This window comes from Salvelinus namaycush, chromosome 1 (assembly GCF_016432855.1).
Source record: "Salvelinus namaycush isolate Seneca chromosome 1, SaNama_1.0, whole genome shotgun sequence".
Classification (NCBI taxonomy): Eukaryota; Metazoa; Chordata; class Actinopteri; order Salmoniformes; family Salmonidae; genus Salvelinus; species Salvelinus namaycush.
In genome coordinates, this window is record NC_052307.1 from 61,770,688 (window position 1) to 61,783,622 (window position 12,935).

At 42.2% G+C, this 12,935-nt stretch overlaps 1 protein-coding gene across 1 annotated transcript in view; it reads right to left on the reverse strand.

Annotated features, from left to right (window-relative positions):
- The window catches only part of LOC120046664 (myotubularin-related protein 13-like), a 160,579-nt gene that overhangs the window by 116,925 nt on the left and 30,719 nt on the right, over nucleotides 1-12,935 (reverse strand). The window contains exon 2 of the mRNA XM_038992064.1: nucleotides 8,827-8,912. Within this exon, the coding sequence (XP_038847992.1) occupies nucleotides 8,827-8,912 (86 nt within the window). The remainder of the gene's footprint in view (nucleotides 1-8,826; nucleotides 8,913-12,935) is intronic.

Sequence of the window (12,935 nt, forward strand, 5' to 3'; positions counted from 1 at the left end):
CATCTTTAAGCCGATGTATAACACTTGTATTTTTATGAATGTTTATTATGACTATTTCTGTATTTTGAATATGGCGCTCTGCAATTTCACAGGATGTTGTCGAGGTGGGTTGCTAGCGGAACGCCTGCGCCAGAAAGGTTAAGTTACACATAATTGTCTAAGTTCAACCTAGTGGCCAAAATCAAAGTTCAGATAAATAAATTGTTCTGATCTTTTTAGTACCTTTTGAGATAAGTCAGCATACTTTATTTAAAATTGAGATGTGACAAATACACGTTTACTTGAATGCACCAAATACAACAACAGGTATTTGACCTTACAGTGAAATGCTTACTTAAAAGCATTTAACCAACAATGCAGTTTTAAGAAAACACCTAGAAAAAGTAAGAGAACAATAACAAATAATTAAAAGAGCAGCAGTAATAACAATAGCGGGGCTATATACAGGGGGTACCGGTACAGAGTCAATGCGCGGGGCACCGGTGTCGAGGTAATATGTACATGTAAGTAGAGGGGGGGGGGGGGTTGCAAATAGTCTGGGTAGTCATTTGATTAGATATTCAGGAGTCTTATGGCTTGGGGGTAGAAGCTGTTTAGAAGGCACTGGACCTAGACTTGGCACTCCGGTACAGCTTGCCGTGCGGTAGCAGAGAACAGTCTATGACTAGGGTTGCTGGAGTCTTTGACAATTTTTAGGGCCTTCCTCTGACACCGCCTGGTATAGAGGTCTTGGATGGCAGGAAGCTTGGCCCTAGTGATGTACTGGGCCGTACGCACTACCCTCTGTAGTGCCTTGCGGTCAGAGGCCGAGCAGTTGCCATACCAGGCAGTGATGCAAACCGTCAGGATGCTCTCGATGGTGCAGCTGTAGAACCTTTTGACGATCTCAGGACCCATGCCAAATCTTTTCAGTCTCCTGAGGGGGAATAGGTTTTGTCGTGCCCTCTTCACAACTGTCTTGGTGTGCTTGGACCATGTTAGTTTGTTGGTGATGTGGACACCAAGCAACTTGAAGCTCTCAACCTGCTCCACTATAGCCTTGTCAATGAGAATGTGGGCATGCTTGGTCCTCCTTTTTCTGTAGTCCACAATCATCTCCTTTGTCTTGATCAAATTGAGGGAGAGGTTGTTGTCCTTGCACTACATGGTCAGGTCTCTGACTTCCTCCTCATCGTTGTCGGTGATCAAGCCTACCACTGTTGTGTCATCAGCAACCTTATTGATGGTGTTGGAGTCGTGCAGTCATGAGTGAACAGGGAGTGAGCACGCACCCCTGAGGGGCCCCTTTGATGAGGATCAGCGTGGCGGTTGTGTTTTATCTACCCTTACCACCTGGGGGCGGCTCGTCAGGAAGTCCAGGATCCAGTTGCAGAGGGAGGTGTTTAGTCCCAGGGTCCCTAGCTTAATTATGAGCTTTGAGGGAACTACGGTGTTGAACGCTGAGCTGTAGTCAATGAATAGCATTCTCACATAGACGTTCCTCTTGTCCAGGTGTGAAAGGGCAGTGTGGAGTGCAATAGAGATTGCATCATCTGTGGATCTGTTGGGGCGGTATGCAAATTGGAGTGGGTGTAGGGTTTCTGGGATAATGGTGTTTATGTGAGCCATTACCAGCCTTTCAAAGGATTTCATGGCTACAGACATGAGTGCTACGGGTCGGTAGTCATTTAGGCAGGTTACCTTTGTGTTCTTGGGCACAGGGACTATGGTGGTCTGCTTGAAACATGTTGGTATTACAGACTCAGACTTGTGAAAAGGCAGTGCTAATATATGCACATGATAGCATATTTCATGAGCATTCCTTGATATGGGTTTTTCATGCTAGCAGTCGTACCTGCATGTCACATTCTCACAGTAGCAGCATACCGTGGCGAACTACAATTAAGTAATAATGCCAGAAAAGCTAGTGTTTGGAGGATATACTGTCACGGGTGTTAGGCCCAAGACGAAGACGAGTGCTGGCAAACCGTGCCAATATATCCTCCAAACACCGGCTTCGAGGGCAATATCACTTTTATACAACAGATTATAAACATATTCAAATAACGATTGACATATTTTCATTAAAAACTAAATTTTGATGAAGTTTTCATACTACCACAAGATATAGTCCTGACACAAATCTAGGGTTGCTACCCAAGCCGGCTGGTTGTTCGTTCTATCGGTTCGGTTGCCAGAGACACGACCCAGTCATTCAGTCTTTATGTTCAGTATCTATGGATGAGATCTAGTCGTTTGTTCTAAAATGTTCCATTGCCATACTGGCTGGCAACGTTCTTATCCCTTGCTTGCTAGCTAGCCAACTATGGCTAACTTAGTGATGGTCAAAAAGCCAGAATAACAGCAATGTAGCTGCATTTGCTTAAGCTGTTTTTTCTAGTAACATTTATTTGGATACCTCCTTAAGAGCTAATGAAGCGTGATTTTGTCTTGCATAGAAAATGTACCTAATCGTCTGTTGTTCGGAGGAGCTAGCCAACAACACAGCTAAAACAATCACTTCAAACTGAAGCTGGAAAGACTGCAAACTAGCTACACCTTTTACCTTATTTCAATTGACATTTCTTTGTATATATCCATAAAAATGATACCAGCTGATTCATGATTTAGACTGGATGAGAAACGCTGCCTGCCTATCTGTCTCGTCCCAACTCCTTCACTACTATGGGACAGCCGGAGATCAAATTTGAATATTGAAACCCAGTTGAAAATGTCGGAGAGACAGCAAGGTTTATACAAATCTCCGCTGTTGAAAACAAATTGTTAGTCTAAAAGAAATGTTAGATAATGTCTAGAGGCTTTTATAGTGGAGATCAAGTTTATAAATTGCTTGGCTGGGCTGATGAGACAGTAGATTGCGCAGTCAGATGAAACAGAGTAAATAGGCATTTTAACGTAATAGATTTAGCCGGTGGTAACTTGTGGAATAGACACCGGCTGCAATGCGGTTTTAGCCAATCACCATTCAGGATTAGACCCACCCGTTGTATAACAAGATAATTGATTTCAGGTATCACAGCTACAAGCAGGCTGCCATGTGCCTTTACTGAGGAGAGGCTTCCGCCTGGCCACTCTACCATAAAGGCCTGATTGGTGGAGTGCTGCAGAGATGGTTGTCCTTCTGGAAGGTTCTCCCATCTCCACAGAGGAACTCTAGAGCTCTGTCAGAGTGACCATCGGGTTCTTGGTCACTTCCTTGACCAAGGCCCTTCTCCCCCGATTGCTCAGTTTGGCCGGGCGGCCAGCTTGGTGGTTCCAAACTTCTTCCATTTAAGAATGATGGAGGCCACTGGGTTCTTGTGGACCTTCAAAGCTGCAGAAATGTTTTAGTACCCTTCCCCAGATCAGTGCCTCGACACAATCCTGTCTGAGCTGGTTTTTGCCCTGATATACACTGTCAACTGTGGGACCTTATTTAAATTTGGTAAGAGAATATCATGTTACCATTGGAGTATTAAAATGAGTCAGCCTATCCACTTAATAATCCCACCTCCTGAATCCAAGTGTTTGACATGGGGGAGGGGACAATTCATTTTATGATCAAACATTTTTTCAATGTAAAAGCAGTCATTTGTCATACAAGTTTCATCCAATTTCATGAAAAACAAGACCGACTGTTCATAACCTTTAAGCGTACATCTGCCAACAAAAAGATGTAGGCAGTATATTGCTGCATCCATACAGGTCTCTGTTTTTCCTTGAAAAGGAACATCGAACCATTAATGGAAATCACTGAGGTTTACAAATATTTCCCATTCCCACTGAAAGAAAATAGGCTCCTCTCTCAATCCATCCTGGCTTCCACAACATTGACATAGATTATGCAACAAACAGGTAGGCTGCTCACGGGCTCCTCCACCTGCCGGTCTGGTTCGTTACGGTCCGGTCTGGTCTATTTCACTGGACCTCTTGAAAGGCCTGGATGAGACTGACTGACTGTGCTATCAAACTCAGACGGCTGTTGTGATGCATGATTACTCTGAAATGCAAAGCGCTTCTCTAGACAAGACGAGTTGGTACCGGAGAAAGCTTCAGCTTAGCACAGAGACTAGTGAGCATCTTAGTAATGCTACCAAATCTCCCTAGTTCACTTTCACCTAAGCCAGGAGGAATGTGCCTGGGCTTACCAAGAAACCACCTGACTGCATAAAAAATGGACAGGATTGTAACATCTACTTTAATGTCAAGAGAAAAACAAGAATGACTTGTAGGCATACAGAGTGAGGTCTATTTATTCTGACTAGAATGTCAATGCTACATGAGGTTTGCATGACTAGGCCTAGCCTAAATCAAACAAAGTTTCCATTTCTGAAGTAAGAAAAAAAAAATCCTTTGACAAAAGGCTAATTCCATCATCCTGTTTTTCTACTCAAACCAAATAGGGACTAGGTATACACCAGCCAAGCTAACAGCTAGCAGGAAACCTCATTCACCAGGGCAAATCAAAGTGTGGAGTCACTCAGCACTGAGGTGAGCAGGGCTTGACATTCAGGCCTTGTCCTGGCAAAGTAAAACAATTGTGGGACAACCAGAAAGTAGATTTCAGTTGTCCGAATGGATAAGTAAAAATCACTGTATCGAACAAGTACTCTGATCAGAACTGGAACAGGCAGCACACAGCAGGACAGTGCATGGTAGACATTGAGTAAATTGCCTATATTCCTATAGCCTATTTAAATAAATGTTATATTTACACAAAGCAAGAGAACAACGTAGACAGAGCTAGTCTCACCAAAGCAGCAAATGTTTGTCAGAAATGTCAGAAAATGTTTTTTCCTCTCTCTTGAATGTCAGATGATCTAGGCCAGGTATCCCCAAACTGGGGTACCCGCAGGGGTACGCGCAATGCGGTCTGGGGTAGGCCAAATAAAAATGTGATTCTTTTTTATATATATATATATATATATATATATATATATATATATATATATATATATATATATATATATATATATAAAAATACCTTTTTTTTTTTTTTTTTAAGTGTCATTTTCAACCAGTCCATTTAGATTTTACAATGGGGCTCTACATTTTTCCCCCCTGCCTGATTAGCCTCGTTTCACTGCCAAAAATAAAATTAAACCATCTAGTGTTGACAACAATGTCAAATAAAAGTAGCCTAGTCAAATAATTAATATCCAATCACATTAAAAGTTACTCTTGCGGGAATTCCACTAACGGTCCGTATGTAGCCAAACGTAGCTGCTGCTCATTCTGTTTGCTCTAAAATGGATTAAATTGTTAAATAAATTAAGGCCTGCATCCATAGACACATACCAGCTCTACTGGTAGTACTGCTACTACCAGCAGTACTACAACTGCACCTGTCGACGACACAAGTTGTTCTGCTTCCACGAGCACATCCAATGCTAGCATCAAGAATTCTACATTTGTTGTTAGCCCAGCTAGCATGGACACTGACAGTTGTGAATCTGATGCAGCCGAAGAGCTACTGCCCCCTTACCCGGGAAAGCACGAACAGACAGGGATGTTGGACCATCGAAGAGGCGTAAATATGATGAGAACTATATTGATATATGGTTCACTTATATTGGGGGTAGTGCCTTTCCTCAGCCACAGTGTGTTATATGTGTAAAAGTACTCTCTCACAACTGGATGAAACCTTCACTCTTGCATAGACATTTAGAAACAAAACATGCCAACTTCAAAAATAAACCACAGGAGTTTGAGCGAAAACTAAGACAAGTTTCGAGTAGTAGGACATGTATAAAAGCAACAGATACCATTAATAAGAAGGGGCTAGAAGCATCTTATATGGTGAGCTACCGAGTGGCTAGGACAGACAAACCCCATACTATTGCGGAGGACTTAACTCTTCCTGCTGCCGCGGATATGGCTGAGACAATGCTGGGGGAAAACACCAAAAAACCTATACAGACAATGCCATCAAACAAACACCGTTTCATGACGCAACAGTGACATGGCAGGAGATGTTTTCAAATAATTACTGCATGCGTTACAGCTGGATGAGTCAACAGACGTGGTGGGCCTGGCACAGCTTCTGGTATATGTCCGTAACGTTTATGGGGGTCAATTAACTTCTTACTAGAGGTCGACCGATTTTATGATTTTTCTACGCTGATACCGATTATTGGAGGACCAAAAAAAAATGAAAATTACAACAATACTGAACACTTATTTTAACTTAATATAATACATCAATAAAATCAATTTAGCCTCAAATAAATAATGAAACATGTTCAATTTGGTTTAAATAATGCAAAAACAAAGTGTTGGAGAATAAAGTAAAAGTGCAATATGTGCCATGTAAGAAAGCTAACGTTTAAATTCCTTGCTCAGAACATGAGAACATATGAAAGCTGGTGGTTCCTTTTAACATGAGTCTTCAATATTCCCAAGTAAGAAGTTTTAGGTTGTAGTTATTATAGGAAATATAGGACTATTTCTCTCTATACCATTTGTATTTCATTAACCTTTGACTATTGGATGTTCTTATATGTACTTTAGTATTGCCAGTGTAACAGTATAGCTTCCATCCCTCTCCTCGCTCCTACCTGGGCTCGAACCAGGAACACAATGACAACAGCCACCCCCGAAACAGAGTTACCCTACTCCAAGTAGGGAGAGGGATGGAAGACACATGCACATTTGTGGCCTGCTGGAGGTCATTTTGCAGGGCTCTGGCAGTGCTCCTCCTTGCACAAAGGCGGAGGTAGCGGTCCTGCTGCTGGGTTGTTGCCCTCCTACGGCCTCCTCCACGTCTCCTGATGTACTGGCCTGTCTCCTGGTAGCACCTCCATGCTCTGGACACTACGCTGACAGACACAGCAAACATTCTTGCCACAGCTCGCATTGATGTGCCATCCTGGATGAGCTGCACTACCTGAGCCACTTGTGTGGGTTGTAGACTCCGTCTCATGCTACCACTAGAGTGAAAGCACCGCCAACATTCAAAAGTGACCAAAACATCAGCCAGGAAGCATAGGAACTGAGAAGTGGTCTGTGGTCACCACCTGCAGAACCACTCCTTTATTGGGGGTGTCTTGCTAATTGCCTATAATTTCCATCTGTTGTCTATTCCATTTGCACAACAGCATGTGACATTTATTGTCAATCAGTGTTGCTTCCTAAGTGGACAGTTTGATTTCACAGAAGTGTGATTGACTTGGAGTTACATTGTGTTGTTTAAGTGTTCCCTTTATTTTTTTGAGCAGTGTGTGTTTTTTTTAATATATATATATATATATATATATATATATATAAAAAATCCATCGCTCAGCACTACTCGTCCCAAAATGAGGGCTATGCCAAAAATGTGGACATTGAGTAACATAACCCACAAACTGAAAGCATTGAGTGCTAAATGTAACAAAATCCAGTGGGCTGTTGAGGAGAGAGAGAAAATGAAATTGAACTAGAACATACTGTATAACAGAGGAAAAATAAATGTCCATGTGTATCCATTTGGCATTAAAAAAGGCAGAGTAGTTTAGCCTCCATGAGGGGAGAAGTGCAAATGTGAATGTAAACAAATGTTCAAAATGATGCAGCGATCGCATCTTTAAGAAATTGTGCTGATTTTGCTTGTTCTAACTAAATGCTTAAGTAGTTCCTGGAATCTGTCAAAATTATCGGGTAATTAGGGTCTTCGCGGGACAGTGGCATTCAAGAGGCGCCTCACTCTCCTCACTGTTGACTGTGGGCCAAAAGCATCCTAATTTAAATCATTTAGTATGTCCAAGTAAACAAACACACAGGCGGGCAGGCCCCATTGGCCATGCGCTGTCAGGAGAAAGAACACTGTTGAACTGTGGGAGGCTGCCTGGGGCAGTGAGTTTACTGCAGCCCTGGATATTGATTTCCAGATCTCTCCAGACCCAGATAAGCAAATATTTGGTCACAATGAGTGCAATGATTTGTGCATGATGGTAACAGGCCCCATGTCTCGAGTCAAGGACCCCCCTAAGTCACCCTCGGAGAAGAGGGGGCTGGAGAAAGATAATGAGAGTGACCAAAGGGAGAGCGAGAGATGCAACTCCCTAATGCAACCAAAAAAGGAAGATTGGGACACCCAGCAGAGAGAGCGATAACAGGCTGGACATAGCTGAGGATTCTGGGAGGTGGGTAAGAATGTCCCAATTAGTGGAAGCTGAAAGTGTTGAAACAAACTCTTGAATAAACAATCATTATGCATTTGTTGACACAGGAAATGCCAATATTTGCTCTGCACCCTCCAGAAGAACATGCGTCCTGGGAACATGGGAAGATGTCTCAACTGTTGCTCCACTCCTGGGGTTCTTGTCAGTACGATATGGCAAAATAACATTTTACAGTGCACTTCACAGGATTTCAACAACAAAAGAATTGGTCAAAACTGTTCCGGCAAGTCGGCACCGTGAGAAGATTAACCAGGGGAACACTGCACAACCTGTACAAATGACACATTAATCTCCAGAAAGTTCCAGAAGAGCTACTAGAGAGGGCTCCCTGAGTGAACAGAGCGCTCCAACAGCATGATTGGTTGGAGCACCGTAGCTTAACAAGCCCATTTTCCGTCTGCAGACAAAATAACCACTAAAATGGTGCTTACAGTCACAACAGGAAATTATGCAAACCTCTACATTTTTGTTCTGTCAGGCAGAGCCCCATGTGTCCTTTAGGTCAACTCAAGTTCTGCGATGAGAAACCAGAGCTATCTTCAATCTTTGCTTGCAGTATTAAACTCGCACCCATCAAACATGCAGACTGAGGTAGAGAGGTTAAGGGGAAGTAAGCAACTCACTACCACAGCTATCACACAGGGTGCATGAATAAGTCAGTTTCAGTTAAATGTTATGTACTCACCATCTCCACCCCCTGGGGAAACACTGTGCCCTCCCAGTCCTTTTTGGGGAAGCGCTGGATGATCTTCCCACATCCTTCTCCTGCACCTGGAAACCAAACCAAACAATGGCAATCAATGGCAGGGAAACCTGGCATGGCACGGATCTGATGTCAAAGTGTCCTCCACCTAAGGAGTAGCCTGAATAATATCTACAATATTATGGAATTCATAACAGAGCTCTAGGACCTATACCACCAACAGGAAGAGGGAAGAGATAAGCTCCTCTAGTTAACAGACAGATGCATTGTGTACGGTGAATTATGCATGGGTCAAGATAATGTTCTGTGGAATGGACGCTTTACACAATAAAGGTCAGCTTTTCACATTGTTAAAAGGACATACTGGTTGTGAATGGCCCTAATAAAACAATTTTTCCAAACAGTAGAGGTGAAGGGGGCATTCGAGGACGCACAAATCATTTTGATGTTTGATCACATTTCCAGACTTCCTAATTGGCACAAATCGGTTTGGTGCATTCTTTCAGGTCCTGTGATGATTCTCCTTACATTTTCCATCTTTCTCTTCATTCTGTAGGAACACTTCAACCACAAGAGGAAAGCACAGAGGAGTAGCACTACAGGGTCATAACGGCAGAACATTCATCCTATGCTTCTCCAGTGGTAATGTATGAGGGATTGTGTTGCTCCTGAGTGCTAACAAATAACCCAAGATTGCCATGTTAAAGAGATACTTCTGGATTTTGGCAATAATGCCCTTTATCTACGTCCTCAGAGTCAGATGAACTCATGGATACCATTTTAATATGTCTCTGTGTCCAATATGAAGGAAGTTAGAGGTAGTTTTGCGAGCCAATGCTAACTAGTGTTAGCGCAATGACTGGAAGTCTATGGGTATCTGCTAGCATGCACAGACACAAAAATTGGTATCCACGAGTTGGTATCTGACTATGGGTGAGTAGATAAAGGGCCTCATTGTGAAAATCCCACAGTATAACTTCAAATGTAAATGGTGAAGCAATCCTACAAGCCAATTGCCAACCCACACTAAGGGGAAGACAAAACAGATATGTTTACAAACTTAGCCTATTATTTGCATCTGCACTAGCAGACGCCGCAATAAATAAATAGGCCCATTTCCAAATCAGTGAGCATGGAGCCAAAGCCCTAATGTAGCCAAGTAGCCATTGAAAAAAAAAAACTTGAAAGCATCCAGAACCAATGTGCAGGGAGTGTAAATGAGTTAATTGACAGTGAAATTGAATTCAAATGTGACACTGCCATCGACGTGAGAAACAACACGCAGAGGTTAAAATAATGAAGGTGAAATGCATCAACAGATCTGGAATCAGTCACGGCCAATAAATAATTTACAGGGTTGGATTAAATCAAGATGTTTCACCGAGAAAGTGGCCAAAGATTAAGTGCGAGAAACTGAACCCGGACAGCTAACACGGCAAATTACAGAAGTGGGAAGGCCATCCATTTGGGAGTGATCCACTCTGACAGCATGATTCAAGGAGAGGAGGATGAGGAATAAAAGGAAAAAGGGAGAGAGAACCCTCCTCAACCCCAGCATCTGTCAGGTAGGTCACCAATTAGACAGCCCAGGGAAATATCTGCAAACAAGGGGTCAGATCAATAGATTGTGGTGGCAGAGAGAGATGAAGTACAAGGCTGATCTGCTGAACACTGTCATCTCTTTATTATCAGTTCGGTATTCAATGCATGGTTGAACAGACAATGCCACAGCATGGACTGCATAGATTCAAAGTGTTGTCTGGTCTATTTTAAAGAGCCTACTTGTCATGAAAAAGAACACAGGGTCACTGTCACATAATGGCAGACTTACAATTGTCATAGGGAGTTTTGAAAAATTTGATGTAATTACTTGTCATCAAAATGTAATGAGTTACAACAAACTGCAACCTATTTAAGGTGGCGATTGAAGAGGATTTGAAAGAACAATCTGGAAAGCTAAGAAATGGAAAAATAATCGAAGAAACTTAAGATGCCAAGACCATCTAAAAATGCTTTCCTTTCCAACGTGCCGTTTGACACAATGACTTCATTTACATTTAGTTTAAGCTCTGTCACACATATATTTAGCACATAGTTTTCCTTCCATCTCTGTTGAGAAGAAACCTATCAAGAATGACAAGAGGATGATTGCTGCGCGAAGCCTATTGCGCTGGATTTTGATTGGTAGATAGATTAAATAGGTCCATTCAGCCTAAGTCTTCAGTCTATTAATGCAGACTATATGGGGCAATATATACTAAACACAAATATAAACGCAATATTCTAAAAGTTTTGACTTACAGTTCATAAGGAAATCAGTCAATTGAAATAAAGAAATTAAGCCCTAATCTATGGATTTCACATGACTGGGCAGGGGTGTAGCCATGGGTGGGCATAGGCCCACCCACTCGGGAGCCAGGCCCAGCCAATCAGAATTATTTTTTTTCCAACAAAACTGCATGATGAGAGAGAAATACTCCTCAGTTTCATCAGCTGTCCGGGTGGCTGGTCTCAGACAATCCCGCAGGTGAAGAAGCCGGATGTGGCGGTCCAGGGTTGGCGTGGTTACACATGCTCTGTAGTTATGGGGCCGGTTGGACGTACTGCCAAATTCTCTTAAAACGACGTTGGAGGCAGTTTATGGTGGCAACATTATCATTCAATTCTTTGGCAACAGCTCTGGTGGTCATTACTGAAGTCAGCATGCCAATTGCATGCTTCCTCAAAACTTGTGACATCTGGCTGCGAATGCTTATTGAATTGTTTTATTTCTGCCTTTTCTATTCCAGACATTCTGAAATTCACTAAAGCATCCCATGTATGTAACTTTAGTCTTTCACTTTTCACTTTTTGATAACACTGCACATTTTAGAATGGCCTTTTATTGTCCCCAGCACAAGATGCACCGGTGTAATGATCATACTGTTTAATCAGTTCTTGATATGCCACACCTGTCAGGTGGATAGATTATCTTGGCAAAGGAGAAATGCTCACTAACAGGGATTAAAAGTTCAGACCCCTTGACTTTTTCCACATTTTGTTACGTTACAGCCTTATTCTAAAATTGATTAAATAAAACAATTCTCTGCAATCTACATAATGTTTGCAAATGTATTAAAAACAAAAAAACAAATACCTTATTTACTTAAGATTCAGACACTCTCAAAATTGAACTCAGGTGCATCCTGCTTCCATTGATCATCCTTGAGATGTTTCTACAACTAGATTGGAGTCTACCTGGGTAAATTCAATTGATTGGACATTATTGGAAAAGCACACACACCTGTCTATATAAAAGGTCACACAGTTGACAGTGCATGTCAGAGCAAAAACCAAGCCATGAGATGGAAGGAATTGTCCGTAGAGCTCCGAGACAGGATTATGTCCAAGCACAGATCTGGGAAAGGGTACCAAAAACCATTCCAGTTTTTGCTTTGTAATTATTGGGTAGTGTGTAGATTGATCAGGAACATTTTAGAATAAGGCTGTAATCTAACAATATGTGGAAAAGGTCAAGGGGTCTAAATACTTTCCAAAGTCACTGTAAAATACATTTGTGCACAACATTTGAGAGAAATAAGCTTTTTGTGTGTATGGAGAATTTCTGAGATCTTTTATTTCAGCTCATTTTACATGTTGCGTTTATATTTTTGTTCAGTATAGTTCAACATCTCAATGATGTTCAGTACACCACTTTGCACTTCAGCTAAATCCTTCTTCCTTGTGTCTCCTGATTCTGCCTCTTCGACCCTACTCTCTTCCCTTTCAGCATCCTATGACTCGCACTGTCTTGTTTCTTTCCCGGCCGGCTCCGCCATCCCCTCCTGCTCCGTGGCTGAGTGACTCATTGCGAGCTTACAGAACAGGAATCCTGGCAGCTGAGCGAAAACAAAGGAAAACTAAACTTGCGGAGGACCTATCATGCTTTCACCTACTCCTCTCTACCTCTGCACCTGCTGCTAAAGCCACTTTCTACCACTAAATGTCAAGCTTCTGCCTCTAACACAAGGAAACTCTTTTCCCACCTTCTCCTCCCTCAAATCCTCCACCCCTCAACCCCTTTCAATGAGTAGCGGATGTTGTCAACCTTT